Source organism: Lonchura striata, chromosome 1, assembly GCF_050655825.1.
Source record: "Lonchura striata isolate lonStrDom1 chromosome 1, ASM5065582v1, whole genome shotgun sequence".
Taxonomy (NCBI): Eukaryota; Metazoa; Chordata; class Aves; order Passeriformes; family Estrildidae; genus Lonchura; species Lonchura striata.
The window spans coordinates 113399555-113424356 of record NC_140703.1 but is presented as its reverse complement, the minus strand read 5'-3'; the positions used below and the strand labels follow the sequence as shown (position 1 = coordinate 113424356).

General features: G+C 46.1%; 1 protein-coding gene across 5 annotated transcripts in view; it reads right to left on the bottom strand.

Annotated features, from left to right (window-relative positions):
* The window catches only part of HSF2BP (heat shock transcription factor 2 binding protein), a 97092-nt gene that overhangs the window by 33610 nt on the left and 38680 nt on the right, over positions 1-24802 (bottom strand). Inside the window, exon 8 of one of the 5 annotated variants that reach the window (XM_085586536.1) lies at positions 11883-23401. The exons of 3 other annotated variants lie outside the window; for them this stretch is intronic. In XM_085586536.1, coding sequence (XP_085442662.1) covers positions 23397-23401 — 5 coding nt within the window. In that variant the 3' untranslated portion in view covers positions 11883-23396. Of the gene's footprint in view, positions 1-11882; positions 23402-24802 lie in introns of those variants that run through there. One more of the 5 variants, XM_085586496.1, reaches the window with a different exon arrangement.

Here is a 24802-nt window from a genome sequence, read left to right as displayed (position 1 = left end):
GACTTTCATAAATATTATGTAATCTCCTGCAACAAAGGAAGAGAAATGTCTAAATTATAGGACTTTGTGAAGACAACATGCTTCTAAAAGCATCTTCAATTCACCGTTTTCTATAATGAGTAAACAGTGAGAGAGGAATGTCCTTTACAGAAATGAAGATCCCCTTCACAGAGAGCAGCATGTGCCCTGCCCAGTCTGCACTTGTGCAGCGTATAAAGGGAGCTGTCACCTCCTCCCCTCTGCAAACACACTGCAGCAAGTGAATATTTCAACTTCTACCCTTCCTGAGCTTGTGTGCCATCTGCTAAGGGAAAGCTGTCATGTCAGCCCACTGTGCTTTGTGTGCATCCTCCACCTCTGCTGCCTGAAGCTGGAGATGAGAAGAGCCAGGTGTGTAGAGGGATGGCCTCTGAATGCCACACCCAGCTGCCATCACCCTTCCCACTCCAGCAGAGCTGAGAGGCTCACCGAGGTCCTGAGCCACCTCACAGGCTCTTTCACCAGGCAGATCCAACACCATAAAAATATCCCTTGATGAGCAAGATTAAAGTATCAACACTTTACCCTGGGATTTACCCTGTGTTGGATGCACAGCTGGTGGGGAGAGAAGCCTTAGATGGGAGTTTTCTGCTTGAACCCAGCTCTGCAGAGCTCCTCTCTCTTTGCAATTAATCCCTGCCTCATTCAGTGATGCAGAGTGGACATTCACCTAAACCCATTAATAAGTGAAGGGATTTGAGCATGAATTTAGTATTAAACTCACAGTTAAATGTTCTGCTGAATGGAAATGGAGCCAGAAATTGGCTTATGTGCTTTGCTGAGTAGGAACAGCTTGCAGCAGTTCAGCATCAGTGGCAGAGGGAGATTACTCTGTGAGGATGATTCACTCCACTCAAGCCCAGACAACCCCAAGCTCCACCAGCCACATCCCACCCTGCCTGTAAAGAGACTTGAGAACACGAGAGCCTTGAATTGAGCAATGATGCAAATTATGAGTGCTGCCAGAAGACACCCAGGATGTGAGAACAACAAATGCAGAAAGGTTCACTGCAGAGCATCTCTCCCTTGGGGATCTGCATGAACCTGCAGAAAAGCTGCACGAAGGGAGCAGTGACCTTATCAACCTGATGTGCAGCAACCGAGTCAAACCACCAGCACTTCAGCCAGCTCCACTTGGAGCACTTGCCTACACTACAAAGCCTTTAGCAGCAGATAAATTGGCTGATTTATGTCAGAAGACTCAGCTTATATTTAGAGGGGGGTGATTTGGAAGATTTATCTTAATGTTCTCCCTGAATAAAATAAAGCTGTGTTCTTCTGCTGGTCTAAATTCTGCTTACTCTGCTTACTTTCCTGATCTACCTAACCTGGTTTGGGAAATAATCACTTTTGCACAGAAAAATGTCAGCTTGGCTGAGGAGACCAATGCAGTGGCAAACATACAAAGAGGTAAGTCTAAGAGAAATTAAAAAAAAAAAAAAGATGACAAGAGGCAGAAAATTTGGGATAAAAAACAGGCAAGGAAAGGCTTCCCAATGGTAAATCATTTTTGTTACAGGCAAAACCCAAAGGAAAAGAAAAGAAGTAAACAACTTATCACAGAAACAGTCATGCTAAAAGCCTGTCACAGACAGAGTTTACATTAATGGATAAATAAAAGGCATCAAGAAAGGCATAAAATATTGCCCTGAAGGACATGTCCTCTACAGAAATGACTGGGCTCTGGAGGACAGCGATTGGGGATGGAAAGCAGGAAATAGTGAGACCCAAATCATGGAATCATAGAACATCAACATCATCAGGTCCAACCATTAACCCAGCATCGCCAAGGCCACCACTAACCCATGTCCCCAAGCACCACACCTACACATCCTTTAAACACCTCCAGGGATGGTGACTCCACCACTTCCCTGGGCAGCCTATGTTCCAATATTTGGCCATCAAGAAAATTTTCCTGATATCCAACCTAAACTTCACCTGGGACAATTTGAGATAATTGCTTCTCCTCCTGTCACTAGTTATTTTGAAGAAGAGAGTGACCCTCACCTGGCCACAACCTCCTGTAAGGGAGCTGTGGAGTGTGAGGAGGTCCCACCTGAGCCTCCTTTTTCCCAGACTGAACACCACCAGCTCCTTCAGCACTTCCTGGTCAGACTTTTACTCCAGACCCTTCCCAAGCTATGAGCAGCCAGTTTCTCCTGAAGAATGCTGTGGGAAATTACATCAAAGTCTTTACTGAAATCCAGTACAAACAACATCCACAGCCTTTCCCTAGCCTGCTAAGCAGGTCACAGAAGATCAGGTTTGTCAAGCAGGACGTGCCCTTCCCAAACCCATGCCAGCTGGACCTGACCCCTGGTTGTCCTGCAGGTGCCACATGATGGCACTTGGGATGATCTGCCTGATGACCTTCACAGCACCGAGGTCAGGCTGACAGACCTGGACTTCAGGATCCTTCTTCTGGTCCTTCTTTCAGCTGGGCAGCACATTTACTGACTGCCAGGCAACTGGAACTTCCTCAGTTAACCAGGACTGTGGGTAAATTATGGGAAGTGGCTTGGAAAGCTCCCTCAGCCCCTTGGATGAATCCTGTGCAGACTTGTGTATGTCTATAAGTCTTGCAGTAGGTTGCTGGTGATTTCCCCTTGGATTATGGATCTTCATGCTGCTCCCTGTCTTCCAAATTAGGGTACCCAGAAAACAACTGGTTTGACTACTAAAGACTAAGGCAAAGGAGGCTTTAAGTATTTTCCCCCAAATCCAAGAAAGGATGGAGAGTCTCCTTAGACCTCCTCTAGCTGATAATGTATTTATAGAAACAATTATATAAGACAATATATAAGCAACTATATAAGACAATAACAACTGTTATTGTCTTTTCTAGCAGTAGACAATTATTAAGTTTTATTTGGGCTTTTGCCTTTCTGATTTTCTCCCTGCATGACCTCACAACACCCTTGTAGTCCTCCTGAGTTGCCTGCACCTTCTTCCAAAAGTCATAAATGCTTCTTTATTCCCTGAGTTCCAGCCAAAGCTCTTTGGTCAGCCAGGCCAGTCCTCTCCCCCTCTGGCTCATCCTCTGACATATGGGGATGGATGGCCTGCTCCTGCTGTGCCTTTAGGATTTCCTTCTTAAGAATCTCTGTGTCTTCCTGGACCTCTTTGACCTTCAGGACTGCCTCCCAAGGGATTCTGTCAACCAGACTCCTAAACAGACCAGAGCTTGTCCTCTAGAAATTCAAGGTGGCAGTTCTGCTGATCCCATTCCCTACTTCTCCAAGAACTGAAAACTCCACTACTTCATGGCTGTGATTAAAGGATCCTGCTGAAATTTGTTGAGCGTCTCTTGCAGTATTTAAAGTTCTAACTGAAATAGCCCCCAGAAAGTGTGAGTGGGCTCCAGCCAACCTCTGAACCAGCCAGTTGGAGCTGTGGTGAGCAGGAATCTCCTGAGCACAGGAACTGGCACCAGTGTGGGGCCTTCAGGGCCAGACCAAGCCTTGGGGGAAAAGCTGTTTTTGCAACTTCACTGACCTCTTTGTGCAGCTGTGCAGGGCTGGGATCAGGGAAAGGGGCAAGGGGTCCATCCAGCAGGGGATATTCTGAGAATCAGATGACCAGTGAGCAAGAATTGCATTTCACAGAAAAAAAAAAAAAATAAAAAGGGATTTCAACACTTGTTCCCTACTCCAGCAGGAATTTGATTTTGGATAGCCCCAACATGAGGAGAGGAAGGAGTGGGGGAAAGGATGAGGGAGAAATGTGGAGAAAGCTGGAGAAGAGTGCCTGAGGCAGCTTGGGCTGGGGCAACGCCAGCATGCCTGAGGTCAGACATGGGGAGCACTTAATCCTCAGCAGGGCTGCTCACTTCCTCACTGTTTAAAAAAATACATCTATTTACAGGGCCTCTCAGGGAAGGGAAGTTCTGTGAATCAGTGTCTGACTATTAGCTGCTGACCCAGATGAAGGCATTAGCAACTTGGAGTGCCCCTTTCACGTTGGCTCCCCAGGCATCCTGTGAGCTGGGTGCCATTAGAGCCAGCCTCACCTGACCTTGCATCACTGCCACGTTGACACAGCAAAGTAATGGCTCTTATGGACCCCTGCTGACCTTGGGGGCTTTTGCTTCCTGCCTTGAAACTCTTCTTTCAAGGTCCTCTGCTTGTTGTAGTGCAAAATCTTTCATCTTCATGTTAGAAAACTCCTCAGAAGGAGGTATTTTCTCTCTGTGCCTCACTCTCCTTGGAGCTTCTCACAGCAACCAAGTTAGAATCATAAAGTCATAGAATGGTTTGGGTTGGAAGGGACCAAAGATCCAGTTCCAACCCCTTGCCATAGGAAGGGACATGTTCCATTCTCCCAGGTTGCTCAGAGCCCTGTCCAACTTGGCCTTGGACAATCCCAGGGTTGGGGCAGCCACAGCTTCTCTGGACAACCTGTCCAGGGCCACACCACTCTCACAGGGAAGAATTTCTTCCTAACATCTAATCTAAACCTACTCTCTTTCAGTTTAGAGTTCCTATTCTCTTTCAGTTTGGAGTTCCTACCCCAAGGTCCCTTTCATCATGTAATTGCTCTGCAGAGCACCCCAAAATTCATCCTACCAGTTTCCAAGATCTAGAGATTGCTGAAGGAAACCTTGAGGTTGCTCACCTCCTGCTAGGTATTAAAGAGGCTCCTCCTTTTCCTCTTTGAGCTTCCATGAGAGCCTGTCCCGGGCTGAAGGGTCAGATCTGAATCCAGGTTCTGCCAGTGGTGCCTTCCCTGTGCTCCACAGCCCTGACCCTGGGCCAGGGAAGGGTGGGGTTCAGTCAGGTGCAGCTTCCCTAGTTCCTCATCCCTTCCACCAGGAAAATCCTTGGACCTTGTGTATTGGAAGCCCTTGTGAATTAGTCCTAAATTTTCTTCATGGCATCTTCCAAAGTGCCAGCCAAAGGCATCCCTGGGGGATGAGCAGGTTGGTCCAGCCCAGGGGAGCATGGACCACAGGGGAAGGTGATGTCCAAGTCTGTGGAAATGACGGAGAAATTTCACAATTCGAGTGGTTTCTGGTGAGAATTCAGCACCAGGGGGCACATTAGTGAGGGCACCCAGAGGTGTTTTAAAAAGATCCCACTTTCCCAATCCATTTATTTCAGTGGAGGCTGGGGACCAAGGAGCTTCCCAAATCCCATTGCTCTCCCCTGGCAGGACAAAGCTGAGCTGAGCAGTCACACTCACACTGTTGCCTCTCCATTGCATAAGCCACAACCCATGGCCCAGTGTCTGTGCAGCTCTACCCTGTCACCCTGGCCTCGTGCCACCTTCAGGAGGACACAGAGCACCTGGTTTGCCTGAAAGCTGCTTTAATGACATTAACCCATCCCAAGATGTTTTGTCTGGTGAATGAGATGCAGCAAAGGGATTCAAGTAGCAGCTCCAAGTCTTGTGTTGTGTGGTTGTAATGGATTTGGGTCAGTGCTAAGTGCCCTGAAAGTTGATTTATGATCTCATTGAGCCATGGCCTCAGCTACTTGGGAAATTTGAATAACATTTTCAAAAGTACCTAAGTGCTCCTGATATATTCTGCTGCCAAAATTCCATTTGTTTCACTTCCTCTTTTTCCGCCCACTTTCCCACTTTATTCCCATTATTGTTTCAGGAGTAAAGAAATGCTGTCAATGTCACAAATAGCTCTGAAGTCATTTGCATACAGCTTTTATGGGGGTTTTTTGGTGGGCTTTTTCTTTTGTTTGTTTTTTTACCTCAGTCCTCCCAAGGCCTTCACACACACACACCTCTTATCTCTACAGTCACTATGGATGCATCAGGAATGGGATTGGAAAACTTATGTTTTGATAATTTTCCATGGGAAATAGATGTCCCTGGTTTGCTTCAGTTTTTGCTTTTCTGTTCTGACCACTGGAGTCCTGAGACCTCCTCCTCTTTCTCCTTCTTCCTGTTTTTCTCAGGGCTTTAATGGGAAAAGTGACCTAAATTTAAGGATATTTATGCAGATTAGAGGTTATAGTCCATACAACAGGGAGAGCTGCTAACATGCTTCCATGGCACAGACAATTGTCTTTCAGGGGAAAAAGGATATCTGAACTAATGGGAGAGCTTTAGGATTTGCCCCTTGATTTTCTGGTTATAGAGTTTAGGAGTGCTTGGGGATTTGCATTAATAATAAATATAGAGGGCCAAAATTCATGTTTGTGCATCTGGGAGAGACAGGGAATGTGGACACCCAGAACTTATTCTGTTGTTGTGCCAAATCTGGATTTGGTTGAAGTGAATGGAAATATTTCCACAGGCTTCAGCCAGATGGTAATTTAGGGTTTTTTTCTGGAAAAGGCTGTCCCTGTGGAAGGAGCACAATTGCACACTCAGGACAGACTGAGTCCTTTTTATAGCTGCTTCTTGTTTGTAAGGAAAAGTACTTACATTAATGTTGCAAAACCAAATAGTCTAATGTTATTGCATTTTAAGGTCACCTTAACTTGACAGAGCAGCCAAGTTTGTTGACTAAAACACACAACTCTAAGGCCACTAAACAAGCATTTCTCAATGTCTCAGCAGCAGCTCAAGGGAGCAGTAGCTAAAAATGCCACAGCTCAACAAACAGTTGTGTGCTCTGCTGTTGGTAAATACATCGTGCTTCTTTGCAATTAAGACTTTCAGAGTTGTTTTAGAGAAAAAAAAAAACCCCAAACAACAAAAATCAACAAACAAGCTGTAATGAAATAAATAATATGAATTATTTCTAAGTGTATACTGTCCTCTTTCTTGCCTTCCATTTCCCTCATATTACTCCATCACAGCTGCCCAACAAATCATCTGCAGTTTGCCCAGGATTCCTTAATTATTTTCAAACTGGCTGCTGGCTGGCCAAGAGGCAACCCCTGGGGTGGCCTGTTGAACACAGCAGCCCTTTGCCTGGCAGGGACAGGTCACTCCAGGTGTCAGGAAACTCCTTTTACACCAGCTGATGACCCAAGGCTGCCTGAGGGACACAGAATGTCCTCCACCAGCAGATACTTCATGGGAGGTGAGCATGTTCACACCACACAGACAAGGTAAGCACCTGCCAAGGCCAGCCCTAAGAACACAAGCCTGCACATGGCCATGGAGCCTTCTGTGGAATTCCAGTCACAGAGACATCCCCCCATCTGTCAAGTTGTGGTGGGAATGGTCCCTGCCAGAGGTTGTCACCCATTAGATCTCAGTCAGGATCTCTACCAGCTCTCCAGAGGGAAGCGTCCGGGTGCCTTGCCAAGGGAGCTGTACAAAGTGGAGATAGTTCCTCATCAAACCAGGCAAGGGACTGGCAAAGGGAGCAGAGAAACTGAATTGAGAAAAGGAGTGTTCTGGCAGACATCCAGTACCGAGCACAGGCAGTCAAGGGACTCATTAACAAGACCATCACACAATTCCTTTACATCTGGCAAAACTTCTACAAAAGACTCTGTTCAACCAAAAGCTCACTTGGTTTTTGGAACTGGAGGATAAAATTCAAATTCTTCCATCATACAAAGGTCAAGCAAGATGATCTTAGAATCATAGAATCATAGAATTGTCACAGAATCAGAGTGGTTTGGGTTGGAAGAGACCTTGTAGATCACCCAGTTCCAACCCCCTGCCATGGGCAGGGACACCTTCCACTCAGCCAGGCTGCTCAGAGCCCAGTCCAGCCTGGCCTTGAACACTTCCAAGGACGGAGCATCCACAACTTCTCTGGGCAACATGTTCCAGTCATAAAGGATTTAAAAACGTTGAAGACTACAAAAGCAATAATTTAAAATATTTGAAAAGCTTCTGTCTCTGCCAGAAGTGTTGGACAGGGAGAATGGTAAAGTGTGCTCTGCAGCTGGACTGCAAGGCAGGGAAAATATCAAGCAGCACTACACTGTGCTGTCTGTTTTGGTAATTTCTATGGCCATGGTTGCCAAACAACAGAGATCCTCACTGATGTGCTGACTTCCAGCAGGCCTGGTGCAGCATGAACACAGCCAGATTTCACAGCTCCAGAAAGAGATGAGAACTAGTGGTTTATGTCATCCAGTCATATAAAACATAAATATGTCCTAATGGAGGCATGCAAAGTACTTGCCTTACTTCCTCTCCTAAGCCAGCTGAGAATGTTCTGCTGCTGCAGTAAAAACGGCCAAACCACTGAATGTCACATCTTCCATCATACACAGCCTGTCTGTTCCCTTGGTTTTCCTTCTTTTCTCTGCTAGCTAGGAAGAAAGCTTCACTGTAAGAAGACAGACGTCTCACAGGCTTGATTCTCACTCGGGCCCTTCCCATGCTTATTCATCACACACATCTCTCCTGCCATAAGATGATGGCTGGTCTTTTGCCTGTGATAATTTGCCAGAAATCATTTTAAATAGAGCAGACAATGAGCATGTTACTTAGAAATGTTTTCTGATAATTATGTTCTGTCATCCTGAGCCAAAGTGATGTAACATCTGTGCTCAAACAGCTCCTACACAGATGCTGCCTGAGCCCTGTTTTCCCTGCAAACGTTTGGTGAACAGTGAAACATAGAGAAGGAAAACACCACTTGGAGTCACAATGTATTTCCATGATGCAGGAAGAAGGCCATGAGCTGAACTCTCTTTACATAAACACCAACAGGGGATAAGTCAGTACTCTTGAAATCGGGGTGTCACCTTATTTCAACATCAAACTAAAGCTGGATGTGAAAGTTCAGTCAGAGCTGAGTCTGGCTCCACAATTTATAGTATTTATCTAACTTAGGAGCCAGCATGATAGTAAAATGTCTCAGTTGTCTCTTTAATCTGGATAGTTTATATCCAAAATTGCATTTAACAGTTGGAGGATGGGAAGGAGGGCAAGTCACAGTTTGGACCAGGTTTTATTGGTTGCAGAGGGAACTGTCTCTGGGGAACTTCTTGGGGAACAAGACCCACAGAGAAGCTCCAGAGCAGGGATGAACTCTGGCCTTGCAGGCCAGGGGAGAGCCAGGAGAGGAGTGGGGAGGGAAAAACAGAAGGGCAAAGGCACTTAGAATTTCCCAAGAAATATATGCTACAGGGCAGGAGGCTCAAATGAGAAGGGCACTGGCCAAGCTTGGCACAGGAGACAGCTCGACCCACTGTGCTGCCCTGGGAGGAGACAGAAATTCATCCACAGGCAGCACGCCCTGCCTGCACTGCTCAGCTTCCCCCCTGCTCCCCTCTGTGCCTGAGGACACTGCACATCTCCTCTGCAGGGATACAGCCCAAACCCAGGGGCCAGGCTCCAAATTGTGGGAACACATTCCCTGCTGGGGGCTGTGACATGGGATCCTGCCACTGCAGATGGGCATAGGGGGAACTCCCCCAGGTGTTCAGCAACTGGCTACTGAGCCACACAGATCCCCTCTTGTAAAGGTTGCTGTTATTTTAGGTTCACTGATAAAATTATCTGAGACTGGGCTGAAAGCCACTACACTATGGAATTACATCCGAATCCTCTTCAGTTTGGGGGTGCGGGGGCAGCAAGCAAAAATCTCAACAAACTGCAAATTTGCAAATTCCTCTCTGTGACACATAGCTATGCATTTGGATTTTTAAATATCATTTTGCATGTTATCTGGAATGGAAACATACATTTACACACATATGTGTATAAAACTGAAGAGAGTTTTTGTAAAGATGTTGAAGTGCAGCAGAAAGTTGTCCCATGTCCCTTCAGGCAGGGCTCTGAAATGCCTCTCTTGGCCAGATGGTGTTCCCTGCCTTTCTCTGCTGAAACATGAGAAGGTGATGGAAGTTTGTGCTTGCCCAAGAGCTGGACCCCTTGGGAATTACCATGGAATTTGTGCTGCCCTCCTCACACGGACTCGGCAGGGGATGGACCTGCCATGGGCCAAGGTGGGTGAGGCGAGGCCAGGTGACCCCAGTGCAGGAGCTGCTGCATCAGGCACAGAGCAAGCCAGGCTGTTATCCAGAGGGTGCTGCAGGTGAAGCTTTGGGTGCAGTATCAGGCCTGGCACATCCCAAACCAGCCACAGGTCCCAGCACAGACGTGCTGTGGGTGGCACAGGCACAGTGGGTGAGCTTGGACCAAAACCACGTCCACCCACGGCTGCTGTGGTGAACGCTTTGGCTCCTTGGGATGCTGATAGCACCTAATGAGGCCTGAGGCTCTGCTTTATCCCTTTGCTTGGTCTTGGTTATCCAGTGCCAAGATCTTCTCCAGGACCCTGTGACAAATACCTTGTCTAATGGCTTCCCCTGAAAAGCCAGGATTTTCTGCGTCATCGCCAGACGGTCTCAGAGGCAGACCCAAGTGATTCAAGCAGAGAGCAAATGCCAGAAAGGGGATGATTTCACTGCATTATTGAACACATATTGGGCAGATAAACCTAGCAACAGGGCCTCTGTCTGCAGGCTGACTCCCAACAATCAGCCACTGCTGTGGCTCTCTGTCATTCAACCGCATGAATAAATAAATGAACTCCTATAGCTTTTCTGCAATAAGCAGATTATTAGCAGTGGCTCTCAAGATGGCCTTTATCAAAGGAAGCAGCATTTATGCTGGAGAAATCGATCTAAAAATAAATGATTATCACTCATGTATACATAGAAATACCAAGGGCAAGATATGACTTTCTATAATGTGAAATGACTCATTTTCCCCCTGAAGTTTCAGTGAGTTTTGAAGATACTGCTAAGAGTGAATCACTCCAAATGATTCTGGGTGATTGACTGAGTTTGAACTAATCCCAGGGAGGAGAGCTGACCAAGGGCCAGGGGCCTGGGACTTGGAATGCCTGGGCTATTTGCAGGGCAGGGATGGCAGACATTAGCACTCAGTTGTCACCAGCAAATCTCAGATTGCTCTGACAGGTGGCAGATTGTGAGACGTGAATGGCTACGGCTTCCAGGGCAGCACTTCTGCTCATGGAAAGTGGGATGAGGCCAAGGGAATGGCCCATATTTCTTCTTTGTGTGTATATACATGTGTCCACACTCTTGCATAAATAGCTGTAAAAAAAACCAGAGCACCTCTCCAATGGATCAGCCAACTAACTTGAGCTATTCTTTATACTTGCTAACTCAACCCCTAGGTAAGAGTTCAAGTTTTATGGGAGTGTAGCTGAATTTCCAGCCTCCAGAACAAGCCCAAAAACATTCTAGTGAGTTAACTTCAAACTTTGGCAGCATGAGGGAATCCAGCAATTCTGCAGATACTCATGGGGATGTGTGGAACCCCTGCTCAAGGGCTTCAAACATCTCCTGGAACAACCAGTGACCACAGTATGATGCTTAAAGGATTTTTTTCTTTACAGTTACATCAGTGAGGTTTGTCTTCTATGTCATTCCCAGGTATCCAGGTCAGCATGGATGCTGATCAGCACCCCAGGGAATGGCACAAGCCCTGGCGAGGAGAGGCATTCCCTCTCCTCCTGCATGCAGCCAGTCTGGACAGCATATTACTTGTGACAGCATCAGGGGAAGAGCTTTTTTCTCTCTTCCCAGTGGCACAAATGGAAATTGAGGACAGCAGGATGGAGCAGGCATGGCTGCAGTGTGCTAGGCACACACACAGCAAATTCCTGACTCACTTCAGGGTGCCTCCCCCAGGGCACAGGCGTTTCACCAATACCAGCTTCACACTGGAAATGTGTCCCGAGGAGGGAGGTGAAAGAGAAGCAAGCCACAACTTTAGGGATTAGTTCAAAGCTTTTTGTAATCTTCCTTTAAACTGTGATCAGAGCAGCCTGATTTTTGGGGAGGTAACCATCCCCAGAAAATTCTGGCTTCCAGAGGCACCTGGCTGGGATGTGCTATTACATTGCTTCTATAAGCAATGTAATAGCACATCCCAACTAGGCAGCATCACACATGTCATAACGGGCTGAAACAGCAATGAGTGGATGCCTTGGAATTGGCTGCAGAGGGAAATCTGTGCTCTGCAGTCTGCCATGGACAATTCCCATCTCACAGCCCAGTGCCTGCACTCCATGAGCTCAGCTGCTGAACCTGAGTCCCACACAGGTTTTACACCTTGCTAAGGGACTGGCTGTCTTTCATTTCCCACTCCCACAGCATGCAGTCAACACAGCTTGCCCTGTATTTCATAGGGAACTTTGTGAAAACTGGTTACACTGAGGTTAAAGTTTTGTTGTGGGTTATAAGATGAAATAAAAATCAAACCAAGCCAATTCAAGGAAAACTTGTTATGGAGAAGTGTTTCCTCAGGTGACAAAGCAGTCAAACAAAAGGTCTTTCAGAGAACAGAGAGAAACCTCTTTTGATTAACACAGTCTGCCAGAAAGAATGAAATCCTGGAAGGACTTTGAAAATGAGAGGGAAATGTGGATATTTCCACTAGAGACACAGAGATTTTTTGTGACTTCAGTATAACCATAGTGGTTTAACTCCAACTTTGAACTCTTACTTCTCCCTCCCTCCAAAGGCGGAGAGATGACAGGAACACCTGCAGCTCCTCCCATTCCTAAGGGGCATCAGCAAGTCAAACAGACAGGACAAGTAGGGATTTTAAGCACATGAATTATTTGCTAGAAACATTCATTTCCACTCGGCTAATTATCCTCAGACCTACTTGGATGACTATAAATTCGTTCATGATTATGAAACAAGAGAGGGATGCAGCTGTAGTTCATCCTGTATGCAAACCCTTTGCACAACCAGGATGGAGCCAGCCCTTGTCCCACTGTGCAGCTGCACAGCCACAGCCAGCTGCTGCTAGGGCAGGGAAAAGGGTCAGGATCTCTCAGCCAGTCTCAAACAAGGAGTTCAACAGGACTGCAAGACACTCATTTTATTGCTGCCATGAAGTTATTCATTTGTACTTCCCAGTCCCGTGGCACCTGATGGTCAAAGCTACAAAAAAAAAAGTTGAATTATTTATAGAAATTCTCCCAAATACTGATATATTTGCATTTTTCCTACTTAAGGACAGCCTGAAAAAACCCATGCAAACATCTCAAGTAAGTGGAGTCCTCAGTAGCTGGTGACTCACGTGGTTTCCAATGAAATTAAGGTTTCTGGGTCCTTCTGGGACAAATTTAAACCCTTCTGCTCTTAGTGATGCAACTTATCTAGACGGAAAGGTAAGGTATAAAAAACCAGATGAGCCAACTGCAAATCCCACTGCACCCCAGCTCTCTGTAATTTCAGAAAAACTGGGTGAGTGTCAACTACAATTTGCATTTTCCACTAGAGGACATTTAAAGGACAATTATATCAGTGCCTGAGAAGAGCTCATAAACTACACAGGTGAGCTCTATAACCATTTGTAGGTGAGGCAGGAGACCTCAACATGACATTCATATTTAACACAGTCACATTTCCCTTCATATAACAGGTCATAGTTGAACCCTGAAGAACAGATTCTTGCGTGAAGAATTTTGTTAAGTACATCCCATTTTCAATGGCTGAGATTCTCCTTCGGAGAATAATTAAGTATGCAATATATGGTCTAAAACAGCCAGGAAAGAGATTGAAAATATAGAAAATTGAAAGGAAATTATTTCAAACTGGAGTGCTCTGGAAACTAAGTTATAAATGCTTTTGAGAACCTGCATTTATTACTTGCAATAAATAACTTTTCTTCCAAACACGCCTTTGTATGAGAGATTAGCAGTGCAAGTGGAGCATATTTCTGCTGTGTGGAAGTTACTTATTTTAGAATAATGGACGTCACAAATTGGCCCTGCATAGCAACACTCATTGGAAAAAGATCACAGCTCCACTTAACACAAAAGTGCAATCTTGAAGCCCATTGAAACTGAAGTCTCTTCACAGGGCAGACACTGAAGTAGCTCCTCATTTGCGTAAAGCCGGACAATTGTTCCACTTCCATACACAAAAAATTGCTTAGATATCTGCTATGCATGGGGAAAGGCTCATTAATCACATTACAGCAAGTGAACATCCCAAGGTTAAATCCTACTGCTGTGGAGCACTCCAGTTGTTTATAAAAGTCATCTAAATGGGATTTTTATCTGCAAATCTTCACAGTGGGGTGAAAATTTGGAGCTTACCTTTAAACTCGAGGCACTTTTTTTCCCTGTAAGAAAAGCACAGCCCTGAAAAACAAATCTAGACACATAAGGTTTAATTCTCCACTACATTAAGCCTGTTTCACAGCTGTGTCACTGCAGTGAAAATCAGTGGAGTAGCATTGGTGAAAAAAACGCCAATATAATGATGATGAGAACTAGCCCAGGCTCCTTCAAAAGCTGTTCATGCAGCCATTCCCTCTGGTTTTCTTCAAGTCCATTTGGATAGCTGCTGTGTGGCAGGAGAATGTAGGGGAAAAAAAGACTGAGATGGCAAACCCTTTTCCACCCTTATTTGCTTGTTTTATGGCATTCCTGTCTTACTGCCTCTGCATCACAACTCTGCTTTCCTTCAAGGAAAAAAAAAGAGTGAGACCTAGATTTATCCTAAGTGAGCTGCCTTTCCTTACAGTTTTGTTTTTTTTTTTTTTCCTGTGAGAAGCAATTACACCTGAATTTGTTCCAGTGCTGCTGACTGCCCAGGATTGTTGGGAGCACGGGCTGGGAGCCAGAGTGGCTCTGATGGCACCAAGGGGACGGTGCAGATTTGCACCCACAGAGGATCTGTCTGGGCACAGCATTTCACTTCTGGAGTCTCCTCTGGCAGGACACTTCATGTTTCCTCTCAGAAATTGAACAAAGCTGCTCCAAATCCCACAGAGCACTTCCAAGTCACCTTACAATCCCCTGTGAACAAAAAGGGGCATCTCCTCTGCCTGTCACCAGTCACACATGTTCCTGCCAGTGCCCAGTGCCTCCCATCCAGCCCACGCCAGTTCCCACCCAGGCTGCCCCAGAACATCCAGTGTGGGACCCAGCCTGCTCTGTGCCAGACAGAGACAGCTGATAAAGCACATGTTTGACTGGGCTTTCTCCTCATTCATCACACCAAAAGCTGCTCTTTTGTGGTTGGGACCCAGACATGAGGAGTCTGAGTTGCTGTTTCAATTTGCCACGGGCTCCCTGCATGAGATTAGGGAAGACAGTTGAGCCCTCTGGCTCTCAGTTGCCCCCTCCCAGTGCTGCCACCACAGCTTGTCCTCTCATCCACCCTCTCTCCAGTGCATCCACTTTTGGGAACACAGGGGTATTTCCATGGCCTCCCTGGTGGGACCTACCCCATCCCAATTCACTGTTTGAAGCTTCATTTGGAGCTTTGAAAGCAGAGCAGAGGTGGTTTTCACCCCTGTGCCTACTTTGGGGTAGAGACACCAGAATGTGTCCCAGAGTTTGGGTATAATGAGACCAAGTGGCAGGAGAGCCAAGTTTTGGGCTGCAGAGGAGGCTGGCACAAAACAGGTGGAAGCAAAGGATTACCCGAGTCAGAGGAGCACCTGAGTGGAAGAAGATGTGTATGAGCACAAACCTGCTTAAAGAGGGTGATAGATGAGTAATGCCATGGTTGACTCTCACAATTAAAAGGCAAATATCATGTATATATGTTCAGAGAAGTTTTATAGATTTATAGTGACATTTTACCCCCCCCTTGCATTGTTATTATGGGACAGCCTGGGTTTGGGACATTTGGGAGGGTTGGCACTATGGCAGCACCTGACCTCCTATCAAGATTTAAAGAAGTAAACTCCACCACTGGATGGTGAAGAAGGAGTAGATGGACAGAACTTTGGGAGGGGCTAAATGGTTAAAAGGCAAAACCTCCATTGTGTGGATGAGCACATGGTGGGGAAAATCCTCTGCTCCCAGCGCTGTAATGTTTTCTCTATTCAGTCTTCTGATGTATTTTTATAAGGCTTTAATAAACCTTTTTAAATTTTTGGAAGTGGCTATAATTTCCCACAAAAGTGTGGGCCATTCCTGCAGCCACAGCTCCAGAGAGCTGAGAAAGGAAAGGAGATGGGATGACTGGGCAAAATCCTGGGGAAGAGTCAGGAGCCCTGAAGGGACCGAGCAGCATAAACACCAGCTTGAATTTTTCACACCTCTCTGCCTGAGCCAAGAAATGTTATTTCTGTGAAGCACTCAGTGTCACATGGCTGCAGTGCTCTTTCACCCAGGACAGAGTGCTCTAAACCCAATATTTGCCACCTCCCCAACACATGGCCCCGCAGCTGAGGCTGTGCCCACGTTGGACACAGCCCTGGGGAGGGGTCCAGCACTGATGGAGGGTCTCTGGTCACATCCCCAGCAGGCACTGCTGCAGCTGTGATGTGATGAGTGTGTGTGGCTGGCACAGCTCAGCCACCCCTCGTTAGATTAACAACCTCTGCAAAGGCCACTCTGCAGCTGTCATGTCACCCGTCCCAGCCCTGGGTCAGACTCTTAATTTTAGCAGCCCCACATACCTTTGGGGCTACTTACAAGGTTAGAAACAGGGGATTTCCAAGTGAAAACTGTGGGTAGCCAGACCCACCCTGAGTTTCTTCATTCCAAAGGTGACACAGCTATAACTGGACCCTGGCAATGGGAAGACAGAGAGAGCTCCAGAAGGCAGCGAGGAGGTTTGTGCTCGGGGGTTCTGCCTTGGTCTCCCTTCATCTGGAGGTAAAGGTGAAGTGCCAGGACTCCCAGGAAAATGACAAAGCAGGAAGATGAACTGCAGGGATTCAGCCAGTGACAAGGTAATGAATGAGGCAGGGAGGATAATCTCCCTGGAGGACTCTTCTGCTCATCTGCAGCTGGATGAATTATGCCTCCCAACAACCCACTGACAGCAGGGTGGCCTCGAGATTTTCTGCAGTGCCCAACAAAGTACAATATTCAGCACTCATCTGTGGGGTTGTAGGTAGAAAGGAATGAGGTGAATAAATTACATATCAGGAATAAAACAAGCTAAAAAGTTAGCTTTGTCAGTGGCCAGAAGGCCAGAAGGAAACACAGGTAGCACACTTTAGCCATTTTTAATGCAGATATTTCCTTCCCTGGTGTATGAGGGAGCAGCCAGACAAGTGAGTTTACCCAGCTCCTTCCATACCAGCTCCCATGAAGCTACACTGTATTATCCTGAACAGCCAGCTCCAGCACTGACCTTTAAAGCACCAGAAAATCCTTTCCAACAACTCTGTAAACAAGAGTCTTCTATGCTAAGGACAGGCAGCTGGAGACACCCAGACCATGTCCAGAACAGTGTCTCAGATGTGCCCAGCTCTGTCCTCTGGCACCAAGGCCAGCCAGCATGAGATGCTTAGGGCAGTTTCATCTCAAATGTCTACCAAGAATGGTCTCCAGGCTCTGCTGGCTTCCAAGCCACGTCTGGGAAACATCTGAAGGAACCACAGATGTGCTTTGGACAGTATAGATAACTCAGCCTTAATGTCTGGGAATGTGCTCTGGCATCATTCAGTTAAATAGCAGAGAAGCAGCCTGAGGTGCTGAAGTGCTCAGGTCCAGCCAAAGCCAGGGGACAGTTTCAGGCAGCCCCTGTGTCCTTCAGTGGCTGGAGCATCCCAGAGAACAAAGCAGCTTTTTAAAGATGTGTCAACATCATTGCCCCAGAGCATGTCTTGGAGGTCTCTTATCTCCTGCTAGAGAATGATGTGGGAGTGAAACATCCTTTCTCACATCCCCATAGCACCCTGGTTGCCACACAGAGGAAATCTGAGTGCACAGGCTGAGCTAGACCCATGTCACAGCCTGTGGAAAGGGCAGCTGCAGCTGCAGTGATCCAGAAGAAGTGGGAAATATCCTCCTAAGAACCCCACCTCTCCTCACACTCTCACAAGAGCTCTGTCTCACCCTGCCTTTTGCCCCAACTTTCTGGCCAGTCACCTTCTGTGGCTGGGTCATAGAATCAACCCTGATCTTAATTGCACAGATGACAGCATGGCACTAATTAATGGCAGCCATGTCAGCCTCCCAGCAGGGAGCTGCACACATGCCGTGCATTTTAAACATCGCTCAGTAAACAGTGGTGATGAAACATGATAAAAAATGCCAAATGTTTAGCACTGATATGATGCCCAGACAGGTTGGAGTGCCTTTGGCAGACAAGGGAGAGGGTGAGCTCCTTTTCTTTGCCATCACAATAACCCAGCAGCCTCACTAGAATAGTATCTGCGAGATCTCAGAACTAAGCAGGATGTCCTGTTCATAAATCAAATCCCAGCAGACCTCTCCCTCGACAGGCTTTTCCCTTCCTGGACTGGACTTTCTGGAAACTTAATGTTTAAGATTCTAATCCTGCAAACATTTGTACGTGGGTTTTCCTATCTAGAGGTCCCATCATTGAAGTAAGATCAATGCACAAATGTTGATCAGGAACAGATTTCGTAGCATTTCTTTTCAGTGCATTACCTATTTCTAAACAAGTATCTGTATTTTTCCACATGACCTCATAACTCTGAGGCAAAAAGAGAACTGTATACGCCCACTGAGTGACTTTACAATCAGTTGTCTCAGCTGCCTTGCCCTGTACCAGATTTGGGATGTGCCCTGTGGAGTACTTCAGATATGGCTCAAGCCAGTTGCACTTCCCTCCCTATTATTTAAGCAATAATAGCTGATGGGGAGGGTATTTCCTGAGAGTCATCTGGAGAAAATGAGGTCCCTGCCTCAGGCCCATAATTCAGTGAGGAATGTTCTGCCAGGATGTCAGTCCCACCCTGTCCCCCTACACTGTTACAGCCCATGGCTGCTTGGTTTGGGGTTTTCAGGTGCAACAAACACCTCAGACCTCCATTTGTGTTGTCCTCAGCGAGCTGCTTCTCAGCTTCCCAGAGTGATTTTGGAGGCACTGAAAGCTGCTCCAGTTCCAGAGGGAAATGTTGCCCCAAAGGGTCGGTGAATCACGGGATGTCAGGCTGCAGAAGGGGAGATGCACACGAGCCATGCAGGATTGTCCCCACGTGCCACGTGTCCATTGCTCTGTTCTCCACAGGACACGCTGGAAGATCTGTGAGCAGCAGGGGCTGCACTCAGCACTTGAAAAATCTCTGCATTTTATGGGAACTCATTTACCAATCCAGCTACACATTCAGTGGGTGTTCTGAGCCATAAACTGCCATCCATAAGTTGAGTTTCTGGCTATATTGAATTCCCAGAAAGCTACACAGCAATCAGAACTCACAGAGGAATCTGTGCAATTGTTTTATACCAGCATTGATGTGTTGCTCTTTGCTTTTCACAGAACCATTTCTTGCTTAAAATTGGGTAGCAGGACTTATTCTTCTCAACAGTTATATATAATTATATTTTCACATGCCTATACATATGTATAGGAATATATTTTCTACTTTCTTTTTTTTTTTTTTTAGCAGAGAAAATAAATTTTAAAAAAGCCACGGACATTTTATAAAACCTTTGATTCAAATCTGGAAAAAATGGCAGTTTTTTAGTTATGTTCATGTGAATAATGAGAGAGAATGAGAAAGAGAAAATATTTTTCCACTATAGGACTACAAATGATGCAGTACAGCTCTGGCAGCCTGCAGAGCTCATTCCTACAAGACAGCAACCTGTTCTCAGGCTGGCTAGTATTGATGTGGAGTATTTGGAGCAATGGGACCTAAAAACATACCTGTGTCCCAGCTTTCCTGAGCCAGCTGCAATGCCCACAGCTCTTCTGGTGATGCTCAGTGGATTTCCCCCCACAAAGCTGTTTAAGCTGCTCCTGGATTCACACAAAATGCCTCAGCACCTACAACACCCCCTAAGGGAGAGAGCTGCTCCATGGCTGAGCTGGGATGGCAGAGCTGGGCCCAGGCAGGGGACAGATGCCACAAGGTCCTCTGAGGGCTGTGTGGCACAGACCAGGGGCAGGCTGGGCCCTCGTCATGCCTCAGGATTTTGGCTTTTGTACTTTTCATATATTTGTAATCCTGCAATTCTTTAGTGTATAACTCTAAACTCCATGTAGAGTGTGAGCTGCTGCTTTCCCATTTTGGTCAGACAACACAATTCCTCGCTAGTTCTGGGGATCAAGGACACCTCACTGTCTCAGGCCTGAGAAACATAAACAAAACTGAGTTGGAGGAAAGCAAATTTGGGATCAATGACTTCATTACCTGAAGCTGTAATTGTAATATTAACCCCCAATGTGCAAATGGACCAAACCTATAAAAGTGTGAAAACCTGTGACCCATCATCGATTTTGGGTGTAGCCCCTGGAGGGGCTTTGTCAACTGCTTTTTTTCCATAATTTTGTCTGGTCTCTGTTTTTAGGTAGCCCAAAAAGGCATCATTTGCACTGGGCAGGATGTTGAGGACTGTTTTGGGGCAGGAGAGACACTGCAGGGCTTCTCCTGGCAGAGTGTGGGGCAGTGGCCAAGGAATGTTTGTTGAAATCCAAGGGGGCAGCTCATGCTCCAGAGCAAACAGGGCTCAGGAACAATATCCTATCCCCCTCCTCTTCCTAAGAAAAATCCCTATTTCCCAGACTTTCAGCATTCTCCCTGAGAGCAGCTGGTGGTGTTCCCTGCTGGAGACAGGAATCTGCTTTGTGGGTTGGGATTCCACCTGATGCAGCCGTGCCTGCCCGGTCCCAGCACACGGAATCAACCTGCCTGTGCAAGAGCTGTTCCTGCTGCTGTCACTGCACATTTTGGGTGGCAATGTCTGGGTTGCTGCTCAGGTGAGTTATGGCAGAGTGTCAGGTTGTTCAGCATCCAGAAGGTTTTGACTTCTTGCACCTGCCACTTGAACGGCCAGTCCTGGCATTTCACACTTCCAGTGGACAAAACTTCAAGCCTTTTGCAGAAGCTGAATTTTCAAAGAGGCCGAATCCCCTACCATTCTATATTCATTTAGTTTGTGTCTCTTTATTTGAAATTGCATCTACACCCTAGAGTGGCTGAAACTCTGGATGTACAAATCAATTGAAACTGAGTCACTGGGCTTGATAAAAGCAAACAGACGTCACTGTAACGGGAGTGAAGCCCTGCTTCAAGCCTCAACCACCCTGCTGAGTTGTAAGATTAATTAGAGGAATGTATGAAACTGAAATGAATAAAGCAACCATTAAACATGTGGCTAATATTTAAAGAAACTTGGCCAAAAATATAAAAACTAGCTAGTGGACTAATGTTTACATTGTGAAATGTAAATTTACAGTGTTAACTTACTCCAGAATGAACAAACAAATATTTTAAGCAAGAAATTGCACATACTTTCAGCAAACATTGACATCTTTTTACATTGGGGAAATTCTTGTCATGCTTAACCCAAGTGTGACACAATGCCTTGTAATAATTATCCACTACTGAAGCTTATCTGGGCTTGCTGATAACCTGGTATTCCTTTAGCACATAAAGCAGTGCACATTTCACCCCATTTATCTTGGGCACCACTGTATTTAATCCCTAGGAGGCCCAAGTGTATCAACCAAGAAACACTTGGGTGCTTCAAATGACTCACCTGGGACGACAGTCAGTCTTTGCAGAGCTGAAAAATGTATCAAGTCAGATGGCTAAAGCAGGGCAGGGTGAATATTTACTAAATATTCATCTCAGGAGCTGAGGGTTTGGTTGCCCTCTTCCAGTCTCACCAATGGGAAAGTCATTGTAAGTGGCTTCCCACAGATACTCCAAAAATTACCCAGAAAAAAGTCAGGGTTTCTTTTAAATCAGTAAATCTGTGATGTCTCACAGGCAGATGTGTCCAGCACTGCTGGGAAATGGATTCTGTGCTGAGAATGGGAGAGAGGAAGGGTCGATGGTGACAGAGAGAATAAAGCCTCTTATCCATGGAATCATAACACAATAGAGAAAGTAGAGCTATTGATGGCACAGGCTTGATTCAGTTCATAAAAGTTTCATCTGTTTTTGCCTTTTTTTTTTTTTTTCTGGGGGGGGGGTTGGTTGGTATTTTTTTCCCTTTTTTTTTTTTCTTTTTTTTTTTGTGTTCAGAGAGAATTTACAGCAGGTTACATCAGTGGACCTGTCTTTTATACTGAGATGGAAAAAGGATAACACTTCCCACTCAACACAATTCTTTTTATTGGGAATGGTAGTTAGAAAGTACTATTTATCCTCCGAACAGAAAAAAAAAAAAAAAACAAACAACAAAAAACCCTGTTATAAAATCTCAGCAGCAGAACCTGAAGGTCTTTATTTCCTTGAGCCCTGATCTGTAGTCCAAAAATTTAAGAATATTGTTGAGCAAGTCAAACAACAGATGTGTGGGGAACAATGAGGTGATAGGGAAGAGAGCAGTGAAGACAAACAGCCATGTTATATATCCTCCTCTCTCTTTCAACAGATCCACATTTCCCAGCCACAGGATGCAATTTTCATGCTGTCTCTAGACATAAGGATAACTGCTCTTCAGGAGCTACTTTGTGTGTTAAACAAATATGACATTTACAGATTGTTTTCTCTCAGTACTTATTTGCTATGTCCTGAGCTAATGACCTTAAAAATTGCTCTCTCTGATGGTGTTAGTGTGAGACGATTTCCAAAAAGCATGAAATTGCAATAAACTGTCAAGTTTGCACAGGTGCACTGGAGATTAAGAGATCAGCCACAGAGCCATTAAGATCTATGGCAAAGTGCCCAGTGGGACCAAGATCAAACCTTTAGAGTGTTTTTAAAAATGTCATCATTAGGAGAGAGATGCCTTCCCAGGAGCTCCACATAATGCTGGATTTTAACCATACCCTTCTGCAGTGTTCCTCTGAGATGGCAGAAGATTCCAATTTCTCTCTAAATAGATGAAGCAAATATTAATTCTGCTGGAGCAAGGATCAGTGGCACATCCTCACTGAGATACACAACAGAAGCCTTCAAATTCTTCCTCACCTGAAGGGAGAGGGACCTTAGAGGTGCAAGAAGCCCATTTGCACTCATTGTACTGGGACATATTTTTATCTACTATGAAAAACTCTAAGGAGACAGGTTTTGGGAAAAAAAATTGCCCATCAAAAGGTGGATTTTTCACCAATAATTGTTTTCTCTGCAGACATACATGTTTCATTCTTACTCCACTCCCTTTCCACCTAGAAGGACTCTGGCTCAGGGAAATTTCACTAGCTGGTGTGGTCAAGGGCAAGAATAATGCCCTGAGCTGCTGCTCTGCACAGAGATGTGGAAAGAAATCAGTTTTCAAAACCTCCCACTGCTTTCCCTGAGATTTTCCTGGAAAGACAGGCAAGTTTCCTTTTAACTGCCTGGGAGTGAACTCCAGAGCATCCCAGCCACAAGAGCCAAGAGTTACACTCCAGGGTGCACAGGCAAATGCAGAAGCCTTGGTACAGCAGGAACACTGGCACAGATTTGCTTTGCAGTGCTCACACACAGGGTTGGCTCTGCCTAAGTGATAGGTGAGGAGCAGAGTGTTTGTAATGGCTTGGGAATGCCTTTCAGTGCTTCTCATCTGGAAAATGACATCATCAGTGCTGAGGTTACATTTTGCTTCAGTTCTCTGTTGGCAAAGTCCCATTTCTGTCCTTTTGTGCCGCTGGCTTTGCTCTGTATTGTAAGTCTTACACTGCAAATGAGAAAAAAGAGTAAAGCCTAATCCAATCTTTTCCCCCAAACATTCTGCATTGGTTTTCTCAAGAGAAAACCTGGGTTGTTCACAGAAACCCATACCCTGTGTCATGCTGTTGAGCACATACTTTCAGTTAGCTCTTCAAATATTTTTGTAAGATAGAGAAATCAGGCAGGAGGTGGGAAATGACCAGACCTGAGGGCACACATGCTCAGCAAGCTGAGTCACCCCAAACCCAGCCAGTTGCCTGCACACAGCTCCCCTGCTGCTCAGCTGCAGGTCAGCTCTGGCTTTGGGCAGAAACTCTATTAAATAGGACATAATAAGTGCTACTTCTGCAGCATTTCATGGTTGATGTTGTCCTGGCCCCCTGTGGCACAGGCTCTGAAGCCCTGCAGTTGATAGCTGAAGGTGCTTTCTGCAAGCCCATCACACAACTCCAAATCAGACCAGCATCAGGTGCTGCTGACCAGAGCCAACACAGCACTTTTCAGCCTTTTCCAATACAAAGACTCATCACATCTTCTAGTGCTTATGGCCATGGGAGGAAAAAGAGGAGAACAGAGGAAGATGCTTGTCTTTATGGAAAAGAGTAAAAAGGGCAAGAAATGCAAAGATATTCCCATGATCAGACAACAATCAGGAAGACCTTCTTCCCTGCCCCTGTTGTTGTATCCTTGGCCTTGGCTACTATTCTGAATTCAAGGACAGCGAGATTTTTAAGGTAAAAAAAACAAAGCATCCCCTGCAGGGCAGAGAAAGGAAGGGAACTGCAGCGAGCCCTTGGGAGAGAGTCTGGATAAACAGAGGCTCACAGCACTCACCTGTCTGCCTGCTTTCCTCTCTGCAGGCTGTGGCCATGGGGCAGACAGAAGGCACCCTGCCACAGCTGGGCAGCCCCTGGTGCCCCAGCCCTATTGCTCAGACAGGCCAGGTAACTTTAGGCAGCAGTCTGGGCACTGTTGCTGCTATTTTCCCTTCTTCTTCTGCTGCAATCCGTGCTCACTGCTGATGCAGAGAAGCTGAAATGTCAGCCTGGTTGCTGAAGACAGGCTTTGCAGCCCCTCAGGGGTGGTATCACTGCAGCTTCCCTGCTGCCAGCTGATCAGACACATTGGCCAAAGGCTCAGCAGGATGGGGAGGTTACTCCTCGTGAAAGGAAGGAAGGAATGGTTTGAGACCTGACTGGGGGATGAGGTGTAGGAGCAGCATTACCACGGGCTGTGCCTGCCTGAAGGCCTGGGAGGTGCTGATCCACAGGCAGAACAATGCTGCAGACCCAATCAGTTTCTCCAGGTTCCTGCTAGCAGCAGAAACAAAACACATGGGACGTTTTCCAGTTCCTAAGACATCCTCCAAATATTAGGTTGCCTACTCCATGACTATACATTTTATTTT